The 18363-nt window shown below is 42.8% G+C and overlaps 1 protein-coding gene across 1 annotated transcript; it reads left to right on the plus strand.

The window, feature by feature from the left end:
* The first annotated feature begins 4 nt into the window (after positions 1-4).
* uhmk1 (U2AF homology motif (UHM) kinase 1) lies at positions 5-13236 on the plus strand. Its single transcript, XM_042057712.1, has 8 exons — positions 5-827; positions 1629-1921; positions 2214-2405; positions 2872-2966; positions 3140-3216; positions 5999-6097; positions 8691-8779; positions 8881-13236. Exons 1-8 carry the CDS (start codon positions 524-526, stop codon positions 9025-9027), a joined length of 1296 nt encoding a protein of 431 aa, XP_041913646.1. The 5' UTR covers positions 5-523; the 3' UTR covers positions 9028-13236.
* Positions 13237-18363: the final 5127 nt, after the last annotated feature.

An 18363-nucleotide genomic window follows, 5' to 3' on the forward strand; every position in this document is an offset into this window, starting at 1 on the left:
TCCGGTAAAATGGCGGGCTAAACAAAGGCTAAATGCACTCGATCTCTAATCGAGTAGTTTTTTAAAAAAGTATTATGTACAAGAAAACACAATGGCAGAAAGCGCACTGTCATCGTTGAAGATCTGTGATCGGTCAGGGGCGGAACATACCGCATTTAGCTCCAATATGCTTTATATCTTGAGGTGGAATTCCTCAATCTAAATTACTAAATTTAGCCGGCTAACAGAGCTGATTTACGTAGCAAGATTGTGTAGCCAAGCGCAAAGTGTTTTTAAACTATTTTGTTTGTAATTGTGAGGTTAGGCAGGTATAGCAGAAGGGTAACCATGGCGCTATCAATGGTTATTTGCCATCGGATGTCAGAAATATCAGAAGCTGCTGAAAGAAACTCCAGTGTGTAAAAAAACTTTACGTCGCTCGTTAACTGGATAGTATTGGTGGTGACATTAGCTAGCAAGCAGGTGTACTCGTCTCGTCTAGGCAGTTTATATATCTTGCTACCAGGCAAAGGTATTTGACCTCATGGCTTGTAGTTCTGAGTCGAGTGGGAAACTGTCCTCGGATGTCGGTACGGCAGCAATAATGGCACCTTCACCGGCAGCGGTGGAGCAGACCATGACGCCGGTGTTGTTCGAGATATTTGGAGAGATGTGGAATGTGCAGGCTCTGCTAGGTCAGGGTGTGTCAGCCTCTGTTTACCGCGTGAGCTCTGGTCGATCGAGCACAGCTGCTGTCAAGGAGTTCCAGGCGGACGCACAGGGTGGGGATTACGGGTACCACAAAGAAAGATCCGTGCTTGAAGACATTCAGGGACATAAGAATATAGGTACGATATGCCTTTGCCATAATGGTAATTGCAATGACGTGATATGCTAAAACATAACCATGTGTCTATAACTATGGATCAGGCTAATACACTTGAATTCTTTGTCAACGTTGCAGTATCTATACGTTCAAGCAAAATCGCTGATCAAATTGGAAGTACAGAGTAGGCCTACACACTGAAATACTATATCAACCAGTTACGCCCTATGACGGGAGCATAACTGTAGTGATCACGTCTTGAGACAGTCAAGAGCCAGTATGATTGACTCAGCACATACTGGGCATGCAATACATTTAGTTTGTACATGTGTCTCGAATAGGGACACGTCCATCTGCTACACTGGATTTCGCTAGGACCCATGAATAGGTTAACCAGGTCCTTTGGTGCAGAGATTATGTGTTTTCCATGATAGATAGATAGATGGATAGATAGATAGATGGTTAGATAGGTAGGGCAACAGAGACATTGATAGATTGATACTTTTTTGGGGGGATTTTAGGATATTTTAGGGTCAAAATATCTGAGGAAATAAATCAAGTAGAAATGCATGAATTGATTGAACCATTATTTCATTATATACAAGGGTTTCCCTTGCATTGCCATAACTTTTCACATTCAACTTTTACATTTCATACATGTTTTGCATGCATAGATGACAGTGCTACAAGCCCTTTTAAAACAATTTAAAGGTGTGGTCAATTGAGCTCAGCTCATTATATTATATCTTATTCTCTTAAGTGTTTATACCTGTTGATATTTGCACAACTGAAACAGTTTAAACCAACGGTTTCTCCTCTACAGTGACCCTGTATGGGGTGTTCACCAATCACAGCGCGGTGGGCGTGCCCACACGCTGCCTGCTGCTGGAGCTGCTGGACGTGAGCGTGTCTGAGCTGCTACTGCGTGCCTCCAACCAGGGTCACTCCATGTGGCTCATCCAGCACTGCGCCCGCAACATGCTCGAGGCCCTGGCGTTCCTGCACCGCGAGGGCTATGTGCATGCCGATCTCAAGCCCCGCAACGTGCTCTGGAGTGCCGAGGATGAGTGCTTCAAGCTCATCGACTTTGGGCTCAGCTACAAAGAGGGACATCAGGTGAGCTTAAGTGTGTGGGTTTTAATGCCGGTTTGATGATGCTCAAGTGCCTAATGCCAAATGTGTTAAGTTATAAATCTGTTTTTAGAATGGTATTTTACTGGAGGTTTTTACATATTTCCCTTTACTGCACATTTGGCCCTGATTAGCTCAATATGGTGCTTTACTCCTTTTCCCCAAGATGATGAATGAGTTTGTATTCTGCTGGGAAATTAATTACAATAACTGATTTGAAACTTCTTATCAGTCTTCCAGCTTTTATCTTACACTGCTCTCTGTACTCACCACACAGGATGTGAAGTACGTCCAGACGGATGGTTACCGGGCCCCTGAGGCGGAGCAGCAGAACACTCTGGCCCAGGCCGGGCTGGAGGGTGACAGTGGGTGCACGGCCGCCATCGACCTGTGGAGCCTGGGGATCATCCTCCTGGAGCTGTACTCGGGCATCAAGCTGAAGGAGACGGTCCGATCTCAGGAATGGAAGGTCAGTAGGAGGACTGGTGACAGCCATCGATTTTGAGTTATATAGATGGATAGATAGATACTTTATTGATCCCCAAGGGGAAATTCAAGGTCTCAGTAGCATACAGACATCACACACAACATGCACTTACAGCAGAAAAAGTAATATACAAACTCCACTGTACAATAGAGACAGTAGAGGATAAACATGATACTAAAATACTAAATACTAAATATACTATATAAACTAAATTAAATATCAACATAGTGTGCTTAAAAGGATTGAGCTTAAGAGTTTGGTCTCAAGGATTGGTCTAAGGATTAAGCTAAAGAGTTTGGTCTCAAGCCACACACAGTGAGTTATACAAGGAGGGCTGCACCAGCATGTATGGTTATAAGTTACATCTTGCTGGTTCAGATAAGCTCAACACTCATTGATTCTAATTATATAGTTCACTTATGAGTCAAATGATCTGTTGTCTTTTTAGGATAACAACGCTGCAATAGTCGATCATATCTTCACCAGTAATAGTATGGTCTACCCTGCCATCCCAGTATATCATCTCAGAGATCTTATTAAGAGGTATGCTATCAAAGTGGAAACATGAGATGCTTTATGTGATAATATATTATATATATATAGTATTGTGTTCTCAAGATTTGACATGTTGACATTTTCTTGTGCATGTATTTTGGAGACAGATACAGCTCTTGTATTTTTTTCTAAATCATGATGTTTCACCTGGTCTTTCCCAGCATGCTCCACACTGACCCAAAACTCCGAAGCACAGCTGAGGCTGCCCTCATCAGCCCCTTCTTCAGCATTCCCTTTGGTTTGTATGAAACAGTACATGCTCTAGTGTATATGCATGCTACATGTGTAAGACTTGTACATAACTTTTCTAGCTGTTTTAAATGATCTGTTTTTCTTATTTGAATTTGCGCTGCATGCTGTTAAAGGGAATGACAGATGTCATTTTCATTGGTTAAAGGATGGTGTGCTCAAAACACACCCATGACTGATTAGTATAGTATAGTATATAAGTATATATACTCTTTTGATCCCGTGAGGGAAATTTGGTCTCTGCATTTATCCCAATCTGTGAATTAGTGAAACACACTCAGCACACCGTGAACACAGTGAGGTGAAGCACATACTAATCCTGGCACAGTGAGCTGCCTGCAACAACAGCGGCGCTCGGGGAGCAGTGAGGGGTTAGGTGCCTTGCTCAAGGGCACTTCAAGTAGATAGATACTTTATTGATCCCCAGGGGAAATTCAAGGTCTCAGTAGCATACAGACAACACAAACACATTTACTAACAGCAGAAAAAGTAATTAAAAGTATATAATATAAAAAACACAACTAAGCAATAAGGACAGTAGAAGATAAAGAATATACTAAATATAGTAAAATACAAATTATACTAACACTTAATCTAAATCAATTCTAAAAACAGTATCCACATAGTGGGTGATTAATCAATCAAGAGGCGCTTGCAATGACTGAGGCAGGGACTGAGCCTGTGATTCTCTGTGCATAAGGTAAGGTAAGGTGCTCTGTGTGAGTGAGTTTCATGGTGATAGTGCAAATGAGCAGAGGCGGACAGAGTACACAGCTTCATTACTTGAGTAAAAGTACAGATACCCTTTGCTAAATTTTACTCAAGTACAAGTAAAAGTACAACAGTCAGATGTCTACTTAAGTAAAAGTACTGAAGTACTTGTTTTTAAAAGTACTTGAGTATCAAGAGTACAAGAGTAGCCTACATTTTTTAAATATTGCATTACTACTGCCACAGTGCTTACATTTATGTACAGAAACGTCCTACATGGAGTTATGAAAAATGTTAATGTTAATACCTTGTAAAAGGAATTGAAAGTAAAATCAAGTCATTTTCATCTTTTTACCATGTTGCCAGGGATGGGCAGTATTTCTAATACATGTATTTAAAATACGCATTTCAAATACAAAATACTATTTTGTAATTGAAACACTTGAAGCGAAAACTATCATTAACTTGTTCAGAAAATTGAAATAGTCTGGCGAGATGGGGCCACGGGTTGGCACATTCCCGGGATGGACCTGCTGCGTCTTCATCCATTGTTTTGTCTATGGTTTTGTCTCTTATCTAAATCTGACCATGGAGTTGACTTTGGCAGAAAGCTGAAGGTGATTGCAGTGCAAGAATAAAGTCTACATATCTATATAACATATAACTATATTAAGAAAAGGTATAAGTGTGGCCACAGTTCGGCTGTGGCATGGAGGGAGGGGTTATGCATATGTGCTAATATAGCACGCAAACAGTGAGGCAGAAAGACGGTGGTAAAATGTGGCTAGTGGACAGAGAGTATCCAAACATGGAGGGGGTGAAGAGGCAGACAGACTATGTAGAGAAGTCTATCTCTCCTCTTCCCTTAAGTGAAGCATTGAACAGTTCAATGGCCCTGGGGACAAATGACTTCCTCAGTCTGTCTGTTGTGCAATGCAGTGTGCGAAGTCTCCAGCTGATCAGGCTCTTCTGCTTAACAATAGTGCTGTGGAGTGGGTGACACTCATTGTCCAAGATGTTGATCAGTTTGTTCAGGGTCCTTTTGTCAGATATTGAAGTGATGCACTCCAGTTCAGCTCCCACTACAGAGCCAGCTTTTCTTACCAGCCTGTCAATTCGCCACGCATCCTTCTTTGTGCTTCCTCCCCAACATACCAATGCATAGAAGAGGACGCTGGCAACAACAGACTGGTAGAACATCCTGAGGAGCTTGCTGCACACATTGAAGGACCGCAGCCTCCTCAGGAAGTACAGCCTGCTCTGCCCTTTCTTGTAGAGTGCGTCAGTGTTGGCTGACCAGTCCAGTTTATTGTCCAGGTGGAGACCCAGATACTTGTAGGTGCTTACCACCTCCACATTGACCCCATCAATGGGGACTGGTAGCAGAGTGGGCTTAGACCTGCAGAAATCCACCACCATCTCCTTGGTCTTTGAAGTGTTGAGTTTGAGAAGATGATTGAGTTTGCACCATTGCACAAAGTCCTCCACCAGGCTCCTGTACTCCTCCTCTTGCTCGTCCCTGATACACCCCACAATTGCAGTAGCGTCAGAAAACTTCTGCATGTGCCATGACTCGGTAGCAGAAGTCAGATGTGTACAGGGTGAACAGAGCACAGTTCCCTGTGGTGCTCCGGTGCTGCTGATCACAGTGTCAGAGAGACAGTTCTTCAGTCTGACGAACTGTGGTCGCTCGGTCAGCTAATCTGTAATCCAGGTTACCAGGTGAGCGTCCACACCCATCTGCAAGATCTTGTCTCCCAGTCTGAGGGGTTGGATGGTGTTAAAAGCACTTGAGAAATCAAAGAACATGATTCCGGTTACAAGTCCGAAGTGCTAACCAGTCAGGCCACAGCTGAACCATAAGAACCGCCTTTTTACGCCACGTGCCCGACGTTTGATAACGCTTGATAACAAAACCATCCCTAATGTGGACTGGACAAACCCCTAAGCTATTTGCCAGTGACCATGCGTTTTAGATCGCCAAGATAGGGGTCAAAATATTGAATGTTGCATACTTTGGGGCAGATGAGTTAGTTAATGCCCATGTGCTCTCCCTGCAGCTCCTCACATAGAGGATTTGGTTCTGCTGCCCACTCCTGTCCTGAGGCTTCTCAATGTGATTGATGACAGTCACCTGTACAACGAGGACGAGTATGAAGGTGAGTGTATTTTCCTTCTGAGTAATTTCAAAGGGTAACAATCACTGTAAACACTTGTTATTACACGGCTCTTCAGAGTGCTGCAGAACGTTCCATTCACATGAATGGGCCTTCCCAACGTTCGGGCCTATGTTAAATCTACATAAATCACCGGCAAAGCATTTAATCACCGCTGTCAATGGCAACGGGTTTTGTGCTTCTGATTAATGTCTTTCATATCACTACGCAAGGACTGGAACTTCATTCAAACGTGAAAGCAGACGGTTGATCAGCAGCTGTGTTCTAAAGAATGTTTGATTCAAGTTCAGCAGCGTGTGTTGCGAACTAGGCCTATTTGTTTCTCAGCAAATGCCACGATGAACGGTAACAAATAGGCTAGGTTATGTAGGCTAAAGTCATATCGTGGGGAGTTTATTATTTCGTTTTGGCAAGTAGCCGTATAATAATAAGCGGGATAATGTATAGAACGCCGGTCATTACTGTGAAAATAAGTCCCTTCAGGGCGGAACAAGACCCCTCCGCTGCGCGTCGGGGTCCGGTTCGCCCTGTCGGGACTTATTTTCCCAGTAATGACCGGCGTTCTATACATTATCCCTTACAGATTACACACATTTGAGGTCTGTGTACCTCAGAATTGTTGTATTTTTATTAATGACTAGAATTAGAAGCACCTACACAATTGGGGGAAAAAGTGTAAAAATGTCACACGTGTCACACATTTTTCAGACTGCTACACCAGTTCAACATGGCGTTTTTGCAAAACTTTACCACATTTACCACATCTGGACATTATGTAATATATTTCAAATGCGATGAGAGATATTACAGCATAATTAGAATGGAATTTATAATTTGATCGGAAATAGCATGTATTGGAATTATAGGCCAAATATCAAACATATATTTATGAAGATAGCTGAACTGGTTGGTCCTATTTAGCAGAGGAAATACCCAGATATGCATCAAACTTGGCCTAAGCCTACCAAAATAATTACTGTATACAAGGGTTTTTGCATTCCAAGGTCTTGTTTTGCTGAATTTATTTTATTTTCATTTGTGCAACAGAAGTTACAACAAATGTTTAAGCCACATGGCTTTTCTCAGTGTCTACTGTCTCTCAACATCCTAATAACTAATAGGATAAATAGGAATAACCACGAATGTTTTCGGTCAAATAGTCTTTGTACACACACAACATAAATATTCCAACAATGATGCAATTTACTTAAAGGCGCATTCAGCGATCATACAAGCATGTAGCATTTTTTTGGCACACTCAGTAATCATCTCCTCACAACCCACTAGCTGCCCTTTCTGTGAGTACAGTGTAAAAAAAACTCTGTAGGCACCCCAGGCTAGCCTAGAAATCTAGACGCACCCTAGCGGCGGCAAATTAATTTGCTCAGCCTGTACGTCTAGTATCAAACCATAGGGATTCCTATTGGCTGACGCCGTGGACTTCATCCAATCACAGCGCTCTATTTTGTTAGAGAGTCTTAAGGCGGGCTTAACAGGATAACGACAGTCCTGTGACTGTGAACAACAAGGAAGGTGGCTATGGCTAACGAAGAGCGGTTGTTTGAATCGGCGTTGGCGTCAACTTTGGAGGAGTTGGACTTGTGCTTTTCTTTGAAAGTTGAGCAACACAATGCACTTAAGTCATTCCTTTCGAAGAAGGATGTATTTGCTGTTTTGCCGACCGGATACGGATATGGTCGTAGCGCTGGCCTATTGCATGCCTAGGCAGTTTGAAAGACAATTCTCTGCCCGCCCCTTGGATTAAGCGAGGTAAATGGTTCGATTCCAGACTATACATTTCAATGATATAGGATGGCCCGCCAGGCTAACCCCAGGCTCTAAAAACTGGAAAAAATCAAAGTGGGAATACCCTGTCCTCCAAACAAATATGAAACCCTGTGTGGAGTTTCTCTGGGAATACTGAACGGAGGGGTGAGCGACCTCCCTGGTGTGCTTCGTTTCATCCTTGGTTAAAGTATACTGTAGGTTGTTTTGGAAAAAAGCATCTGCTAATAAATTTAAATATGAACATAAACAAACGCAACTTCCTGCACAATCACTGCATCTACGATTGGCTTGATTTAGATGATCTTTACACAAAGAACAACAATAAACCCTACAAACAAGTATTTTACTTTGCTGAAAAACTTAATTTGTGTCAGATGTCCACTCCAAAACATTTCCTGTATTGGAGGTATACATGTTTCAGAATGGTCAATGACAATTTCTAGGAGCCAAGTTTTTCATTCTTAAATAGATGTATATTAAATAAAGAAGACATAAACAACAACATTTCAAGGTTTCCATTTGAACCTTTTGAAACAAAATACTTGCCTTTGGAAACCCTCTGATGGAAATAGGGTAACTGTCTATTTTCAAACCTCAAAGATACATGACTTTAATGTTTTGGGAGGGTGGCGTATGCATCAAGTCAGTGTTACTCATGTTGCGTTTTATTATCATAAAAATGGGCTTCAAAGAAGCTTCTTTTTATTTAAAATTTCAGAATTTCTGTATGTCAGTCTTTTGTATGTAAAGTGTCACTGAAATACGTTCACACATTTGCTTTTATCAGACATTATAGAGGACATGAAAGAGGAATGCCAGAAGTATGGGTCTGTTGTCTCACTGTTAATTCCAAAAGAAAACCCAGGCAAAGGCCAGGTAAGGCATAGCCTCTTTTGAAGTCATTCCAGAAACTTCAGGTTTACATCTGAATTGTAAATAGTGTGAAATCGTGCTTGTTTTTTTGTTTTGTCATTCAGGTGTTTGTCGAGTATGCAAATGCTGGAGACTCCAAAGAGGCCCAGAGGCTGCTGACGGGCAGGACGTTCGACGGCAAGTTTGTGGTGGCCACTTTCTACCCTCTGAGTGCCTACAAGAGAGGCTATCTGTACCAGACCGTCCAATAAGGTCACCGACACCATCACGCCAGGTCTCTCCCCAGAATAATCATAATGTCATGGCCCAGATGTACTAGTACAGCCAAATCCATAACACTCCTTAAATGCTGATTACACTGGGGAGTGTCCAAACCGGCACTGTCCAACAATGTGAAGTGAAACAACAGTGGCTTATAATTATATTCGTGGTTCACAAATCTGCATACTCATTGTTAACATAGTGTGGTTTATACGTCGTGGTTTATACGTCATGGTTTTACTAAACATACCATGAGCAGGAAGTGCTTACAAATAATATTAACCTACATTTGTGTGTAGAGAGAATAGGAAAAAGGCCTACATTATCTTGTTGTGGGTGTATAGACTATGCATACTGGTTGAGAGAGCTTGCTTAGATCATTTTTGGTTTAAAACCACTAAAAATCTCGTCTTCACACTGGATGGCCCAGAAATATGTAGGTTTAAGTATGCCATGCGTATCTTACTGGCCCTGTATTTAGGCTGGTCTAAGTGAAGCATAGGCCTGCTTTGCACTGTGTTTTGCCAGTGGCCTTTGTCTGTGTGGCGATCAAACTTACATGTAGGCCACAATGGACAAGATTGCCAATGTTATTGTATTCAGTACCAAGAGCACAAACACTGATAATCACAGCCTGGAGTCTGGAGGAAATAACTATTTGTCATGTTAGGCTGAATCGTTCAGGAAAAGTGTGGCAGGTCATGAGGGAGTTTCATATATAAAAAGCCACAACAGATATGTCTAGAAATCCAAACAGGAAATATTATGTTACCAAATAATTCCCATCATTTTGAAAGACAAAAAAGGATTCCAAAGGTACCATTTCAAAACTGACCAAATTCAGTAATATTATTTTCCCCTAAATGCTTTCTGTTACACAAACTATGCCATCATTGTTACTTTATGGTACATAATTTTGTTCTTTTGTACTCTATCTGATGAACCCAATATATTCCTTTCTTGAAAAGAGGGAGTATTCAATTTGTTTCCCATCTATCATTTCATTCTTGCTCAGCTTTTTGAGATGACTGTGAAATGTTACCTCAGTGTTCTATGATTCTGGATAATTCTCTCATTTGCCTGTATTCAGCAATGAGTGATTTTTTTTTTCCTTTCCTAAATCAAATTATCAGTAATGATGTGATTAGTTAAAAAAATAAACTACTAGAAAACTAAAAAATCACTAGTTTGAGGTACACTTTATCAGGCGTACACAGACGAAAACAAAGGGCTTGGTAGCGTTTTGCATTTAGGTGAAGGCCAGAACATGTTTTCTTTGACCAGATACCTTAGTTGTTGTTTCTGATGACTAACTGCTTTCAGTTGTGTTAAAACATTTTCAGGGTTGATGTTGTTAATTTTGTGCATACACATGTGTATTGAAGTGCTATTAGGTAGTGACATGTGTTGTGTTTATTTTCACAGTCTGAAAAGCATTAAGGCTGCATGACACAGGCTGCAGGCTTGCCTTGATTGAACCAGAGAACACAGAGCTTTGTTGAACTGGTGTGTGTGTTTGTGCATGTTTTACAGATGTCAACTCGACTTGTGGGTCAGTCTAAACATCTGTATGCCTCAAAACGTAGCCATTATCAGAATTGAAGAAACATGCTTGGAACATCAAATAGGTTGTTAGTTGATTTTGATGCCTTGTGGTGACACTAGGCCTGTGATGATTGTGCACAAACAGTGTGTAGCCATGGGGCTGGGTGATATGGAGGGGAATAATCTAGCCTGTCTCTCTCTCAGTTACTCATGCTCTGCACTGACTCGGTAGTGGCCACTCTGGAGCTGAAGTGCCCTTGGCCTTTTCTGCGTGTGCTCTAGTGTGTCTGTGGTGTTCAGTGTGTTCTCATCGTATTCAAAGGTAGCGGATTTCTAATTATGCATTATTGGAGAACAGACTGAGAGTGTTGTTGTTTGCTTGAAGAGCTACTGATCAAAGCACATCTTCATAAGCAAACCGATTAGCGCTCGTTGCGTAAGGGTCTACACTATTATAATGTTGCTGTGTTCATCAGTGGAATATTTGGTTCAATCCCAGGGTACTTTATGAACATCTAGTTTAGCTACACTACCAGTCAACATAGACACTGGTTGATATAACACACTGTTGCGAGTTGCAATGCAAGGTTGATCTGGGTCTAGTGTAGTATTAAAAGTTAGTATTTTCATTGCGTTAAGTATATAGGCTTATGGAAATGTAATACTTGTATGAGGCTATATAGCCAAACCATGTAGGTGTGGGAATCTCAGATGTGCAGTGTTGTCTTTACCTCTGATAGCGAGTGTGACCGGAGAGTTCACAAAGTTATATTAACAGAATAAGACAAGATAGACCGGAAGATGTTGTTTAGCAAAGCTTTCACATTCTTTTGCTGAATGCATGCGACAGTTGTGAGATTTTGTTGTATTCAATTCTTCTAAGTAGTAGGCGTCACTCCTTGATCCTTAGAAGAAATGTTTACTCAAATATATTGATATGTCTTTTTGGAGAACAGTCCCCTGGAAGCCCAAAGAAGACTATTATACCCCCCCCCCCTGTATTTTCCTGCCTTATCATCCCTGTGAAACTTTGGGGAACAGAAGCATCAAAGCATCTCATGCGGCAGTATAGTATATTATTTCACCGTGGAGTTCACAGTGAACTCTAGTTCCCCGTCTTTGTTTTCAGATCACAGAAGTGCTCAACAAAAACTAACACTGACAGCTGTCGCCGCAGAATAACAATCAGGGATTTAAGTTGTGCTTTGTTTACATCCATTCTTTATTACTGCACTGACTTCCTAATGGGAACCTAGACTTTGAATGCAGGCTAGAATTAAGGCGAAGAGGTGTGCACCTTCTGAAGAAATGTCGTCCCGCATTATCATTAACTAGGCTGCATAAGGTGGCCCGCGTCTTTGTTTGGTGTACTTTCAGCCGGAACAAGCGATGCAAAAAAACCCTGGCGTGAACCAGGAACTACAAGGGCAGGGCAAAGTGTGTTCGGTGGAAAGAATGCAATGGCGGTTCACACCAAAGTTGCCAAACCTGCTCTTCTGTGTTCTGCAATGCTGTGCTGCAGCACTGCTTCGCTATGCTATCTGGACAATCAGCCATGACGGGTGGATCCACACTGAATATAATTAGAATGGAGTGTGTGAGTGGGAGGGAAAAGAGAGGCATAATATTTGCTTCCTTGAATGACATGTGACTTGTTGGCATGGCATTTACGGTGTGTTCGTGTGATGGCTATGGAATCTTTTTGCAACCAAGAAATTCAGTGACCTACACCTTTGGACAAGGGCGCCCCCTGTATGTCATGGCATGAACAGGTCCATTGGATAGATTGGACAGAAGTCCCTCCTTTGAGTCAACTAATCCTGTGAAGTGGGTGAAAGATGGTCCACTAGACTAAACTGCACATACCATTAAAACAAACTGTGAATTGATATAGAAACACCCACTGTAACAGTGAGCTGCTATTTAAAATGGGCAATAATAAACACTTGTATGCCTGTCATTAACACCACATAGCTCTGCCACACTGTGCCCGCAGCCCTCCCAAGGCAGTACACTGGTAGCCGGAGAGAGAGAATTTGAATCTGATTTCCTCCTCAGATTTCTTCCGAACCCCCACTGCTTATGTCAGTCTGATTTTTATGCCTTGCCCTGAGGCATCTCGGACGTCTCTCTCTATCCGCATATTTCCTCAAGGTTGAAGAAGCACAAAACTCTGCTCTTTAGTCTTACACAGCACTGAAGCCCAGACCATCTCAGCCCAGCTTGGGGCCCTGGGCTAGCTGGCATTGATGGACTCTTTTCTTCTGAACTCTTTCTCTCTCTCTCTCTCTCTCTCTCTCTCTCTCTCTCTCTCTCTCTGTATATATATATACTGTATATCTGTCTCCCTCCCTTCCTGGGCTGTGTTTCTTCAGCACTGCCCAGTGGAATCTCCTTGATGATAAACCCACTGCCTTCACTTAGTGCCAAGATCTCAATTGGCCTGTGTCCCAAGCTAAGATGCCCTGGCTAACCCCCTTGGATCCAGCCCCTGGGGCAGTTGGCTCTGATCGCTGTGCAGCGTTCCTTCCTTCCCAGTTACCTGTCATGGTATTATTTATGGCAAGCCCACGGGTGAGTGTGGGTCCTGGAGCTATTGTTTGATGTGAAGCAGGCCTGTAACCTTTGGACGCGGGCCTTTTGAAGTGGCGACTGTTGTTTGCCTACATCCTGAATATTATCAGCGGGTGCCTAGCCCGCGCTTGTCCCACAGGAAAAGGGCTGGGTGTGGTGGGCTCTCCGCCTATGCTAATATGCTGCCGCTCCGCAGACTTCTCACGCTTCAGTCAGTGCTCAGACGAAGAGACACAAAGTGCATTTTATTGCAAGGAGTTTCTTTGATATTGCAGAATACACATATATGCACACCATCACTTACAGGGAATCTTCAAGTTATGAAATGCGTGCAGTGATGTACATACACATGCACAGGCACGTACACATGTTAAGCCACCGTTGCTGGAAGTTATAGCAGTGAATTGGCGAGAGATTTAAAGGGCGATGGCGACCGTCCGCTTTATTAGCTAAACATTATTCTTTCCGGAGGAGATTAGGATCAGAACGAGGCCTTGGCTGCCTTTGGAAGGCCTGCAAATAAACAGAGACTGGAGTGTGTCAAAGAGCCCAGAGCTGTGCCTGGGAACTGGAGGACTTAGAGCCCGACGTCCCTCTTCTCTACGGGCTTCGGTGGTCAATTCTCAAGTCCACTCTCATACGTGCGGATCTCATCACACGTGGCCTCTGAAGCCCATTGTCATGCACACTTCAGTGAGCTGGGTCCTATCTGGGGGAATATATATATATATATATATATATATATATATATATATATATAAAATCCATCCTCATAAATAAAACTCAGGCGCATAATGTGTATGAAAATGAGATGGCTGGCAGAGACCTTCCTCTCGGCGGAAGGACTTACATGCCGAGTAATGTGAACCGCGGGGCAGCTCCTTAATGAATACTCACAGATTAACAGTGAGAGGAATGCTGGGAGTTAACCCGTTCTTAGAATACCCTTCCACTTTGACACTCATAATTTCAGTGTCAGATGTTCCTTCCCTCACCTGTTATTGTGGGCCCCCTGGAGCTGTTTCTGAGCTTTGGAAGTTGAAGCAGTCAGACAGACAGTGGATTAGGTTTCCCCTGTCTGATGGTGTGTTTACCCCTCTTTCACCAAGAGGTTGATTGAGGTTTGGATGTCAGTAGTGGTGGGAATGCTTGTGTGAAAAGTGGGCACTTGATTGCTTGTGTTTGCTGAGCGAAAGTAGCTGTGGCTGTAGCAATCAGGCTGGCGAGGGTTCTCTGTTCGAGGGTTTGTGCCTGCGAGTGATTAGATGATGTGCGTTTCATGTGGAGTGGCCACTGATGGCCGGCTGCCAGACTGTAATGGACGTGGGTTTTACATTAGCAGGGGCCTGTGCGGAGTTTCAGAGCCGCCTGCTCTGAAAGCCACTCCATCTCGTCCCGACAGATATCTTCCTCTCTCTCGCACTCTTTCTGTTTTTTTTTGTTTGTTTGTTTTTTTGCATTGAGCCGACAGCACAGATCATCATACTGAACCCAGGTGCAGTATTCACAAGTGTCTGTATCTGTGAGAGTCGTCTCAGTGAAAAACATATGGTCTGAAGGATTGAAATATGATGATTTAGTGAAAGTGATGCTCCCCTGTTGCATATATCAAAGACAATCAGGATTCTACCCGTTGTCTTGCCTGTGCACAATAACGGATCCCTGTTTTAGACAGTGCACTTAAAAAAGGATGAAACGTGCTTAGAAGCTTAGCTTATATGTGGTTCATGTGCTTGAGAAAAGCAACAGATGAAAGTGAATTGGAAGGTGGTTACAAGAGATGCTCAGGAGATGCTCATGAAGGCGGTGGGTGTGACGCAGAATCTTTGCTCTTGCTCAGTCAAGTCGAAAAGACCAGTGTCTGATTATGACTCATTCTGCATTACACTCAGTGTCTTCAGAAAGCCTCCTTCCAGAATAATCAGTAGTATGTCTTAATGTGGACAGGAATTAACTAAGTACAATATGCTTATGTGAACTAGGCAAAACATTTGAAATGATGATAAATAAGGTGAAATATAGAATGTGCAAACTTGAATGTAAAGGTGATCTCAAGAGTGGGCTGTAGGGGGTACTTATGGCACATAAACACACATAAGACAATGCTGTTTTTGTTAGTGCTTGGATGAGTGTAGTGTGGTTGCATATTGCACAATAAAATATCAACATCTACATGACTGTTTCTTAGTCTTTCTTTATTCATCTTTAATATAACCTTGTGTATTAAATGTGTACATGTTTGCCATTTGTGAAGTTAAAAGTATCTTTGGGTCATGTGTTAAAAGTGGTGTACATTTTAGACATTGTGTAACCAATTTCCCTCATGACTGACCTTCATAAATCAAGTTTAATCAAGTTTTTGGATCACAATAGTCTATTTTCAAATACCAAAATGTGAGTGCATTACTGATCTTTCTGTGTATGTGACTTTGTTAACCTGTAGGGGGCAGCAGTAGCACATGTCTTTTTTCCACTTGTATACTTTGATTTCCTTGACAAGGCTGGCACTGTTTTTCTAGGTATGCCAGGCCAAATAATGTTAATGTGTTACTGTTCTGAGAACAATTGTCCAGACCACTCAGTCCCAATTAAGTTTAGTAATGGTGTGCAATGGTGCTAGTAAAACCAAATTACTAAAACATACTGAATGACCCTTACATAGAGTAATAACATTTTATTTGTTCCTCATTGTCAAACTTTTGTCTGTCAAAACTGATTGGATCTTAAGTTTTAGAAAATATCAACCTAATTCTTTTAGGAATTTTAAATACTCTTTGGAATTTGTGTAAAAGCTTGCGTCTGTGAAACATGATTATTCAGGTGACCAACCGCTTCAACTTCCAACTTCAGCAACCCTCGTGTCCCCTGTGGTGTGTTATATAGAGACCTTCAGTGTGGTACATTTGGGGCCATTGTGTTTACTGCAGGGAAGCTCACGTCATTTGTTCCCTCCATTCCTCCACTCGAGCTCCTGTCTGCAGCGCTGACTTCCTGTGTTCCCCCCCTGTGCCTCCACATCCGTGCCAGTTTATGGGCACTCCAATTTACTGCCTGCCATATAAAAGACCCCTTCTGCAATCAACAGGCCCTGTGTGTGTGTGTGTGTGTGTGCACAGACAGACGGCTGCAATATGTGTCGTCGGCACTGAGTACCAGACAAAAGAGATGGCGTATCCTGGAGCAGGGCTCATTGAGTCGGGGGCATTCTTAAAAGGGCTCGCTCAAGCGTGAAGAAAAAGGTGCTAATTATGGATTACAAATGGGGATTTTGCAAGCCCTACACCTGGCAACTTTCCCCTATTTGTGTACTCATTCTTTCACACTCCACTCCTCCCCTCTCTTCCCCACTTCCGGGTCTATCTGAATGAGACTGCACAGGCCTGTCTGGGATCACTCCCACGCGAGGTGAGACAGGGGAGGAAGTCTGCTCTTAATCTGGGAGCACTGCGCTGGGATTCCGTAATGTTGGAATGCAGAGACAGGAGAATGCCGGATGTGTCTCTCACTCCAGACTCCACACACCTCCACACCAAGCAGCGAGCTCGTCCTTGTCGGATTCCAGGGCCGCCGAGCTCGAGTGCAGTGCTGTCTCTGTGCCCTGGAGGGGGGACAGACTGATTGATTTGGAGGGGAGTGGGGGAGGGGAGCGTGCTCTCAACACACATTCCAAAAGCAGCCTTTCAGAGGCTCTTGCACACAGACACACACATACACACTCTCACTCAGAGAGAGAGAGAGAGAGAGAGAAAGACATGCAGCTGACTCTCTCTCTCTCTCTCTCTCTCTCTCTCTCTCTCTCTCTCTCTCTCTGTGTGTTTGTGTGTGGACAGCCAATATCAGAACTGATTGCCAGAGGGAAGCTGCTCAGAACTCTCTGCCAAGTGCAGATGTGTTGCGCAGGATCAGTGGACCCTAGTGTGGTCAGTAATCTGCAGGCAAAATTCAGATTCAAGACATGCCCACAGCGTGGATCGGTACTGGTTAATTTCCTTTCAGCTTAACAAATAATGCATTGTGCAGACGCTCCACATTAGATATTTTTCACCATTATAAATTCTGCACATGAATTTGAGTCCTGTTCATGCATACATATATTAAATAATTAAAAAACAGGTCAGACAAATTTGAATACAGGTATTCCCTCTCTCTCTTTTATTTGTCCCTCATTGTCAAAAGATTGTCTGTCAAAACTGATTGGATCTTAAGTTTTAGAAAATATCAACCTAATTCTTTTAGGAATTTTAAATACTCTTTGGAATTTGTGTAAAAGCTTACGTCTGTGAAACATAATTATTCAGGTGACCAAATAATGCATTGTGCAGACGCTCCACATTAGATATTTTTCACCATTATAAATTCTGCACATGAATTTGATGGACTTAATTTACCTGAGGATAACCCTGATTGCCCTCAGTAGTCCATATGGTTTCTCTCAGTTTGCTGTACGCTTGTGCACTTACCACAACACATCAGGCCTGTATTACACATTTACTTCTCACCTCTTTCATCTCTTCTCTCTTTCTCTCCCTCTCTTTCACCCACACACATGCACACATGTAGGATGTCAACTACTGCACAAACACACTCCGTGTCTGCAACAGGTTCTCAGATGCATACAGCCACACACAAACTCCGGCACGCCAGGATCGTTTTGGGTGGCAACTGTATTTTGTTTTTCGCCAGTGTGCTCCACATAAGACTACAGGTGAAAATCGAGCTGGGGCTTGCTTGGATACACGGGGGACAATCATACAGTATCAGTGGCTCTCAACACCCACCACCCACCCACCCCGAGCAGCACGCAACCTTCCTCTGCCGCGGTCAGAGAGGCCCTCAGAGAAAGGGCTTACGAAAGAACGAGGACCTCATCATAGGACAAAACCCAGCCAGCATTAAAATGAGTCATTAGCATACAACATAACTTATTTTAAGGTTAGTCATTCCGAGGGCAGTGCCCTACTGAAATATGGCAGGGTGAGGGTTATTATTGAACCCGTGGTTTGTCTTCTTGTGGGCAAATTTTATGAGCTTATGGGGTCCTTAATGGATTTGGGCACCTGTGGTCACTTACGGACCCACCCTATCTGATCGATCAGGCTGATAGAATATGGCTTATTTCCCTGCTCCTGCCAGCTCATCTGTTCTCATAGTGAAATGGGTCATAGTCTAACTGATGAGGATCTGGGTGAAACAGTACAGTTGATTAT

Source organism: Alosa sapidissima, chromosome 12 (genome assembly GCF_018492685.1).
Source record: "Alosa sapidissima isolate fAloSap1 chromosome 12, fAloSap1.pri, whole genome shotgun sequence".
NCBI lineage: Eukaryota > Metazoa > Chordata > Actinopteri > Clupeiformes > Clupeidae > Alosa > Alosa sapidissima.

Excerpts from the sequence above, each read along its gene's own strand:
- uhmk1 (XM_042057712.1), top strand. The coding sequence starts at position 524 with ATGGCTTGTAGTTCTGAGTCGAGTGGGAAACTGTCCTCGGATGTCGGT. Across the intron at positions 2,406-2,871 it reads TCCGATCTCAGGAATGGAAG|GATAACAACGCTGCAATAGT; the intron begins GTCAGTAGGAGG and ends TTGTCTTTTTAG. Across the intron at positions 8,780-8,880 it reads AAAACCCAGGCAAAGGCCAG|GTGTTTGTCGAGTATGCAAA; the intron begins GTAAGGCATAGC and ends TTTGTCATTCAG.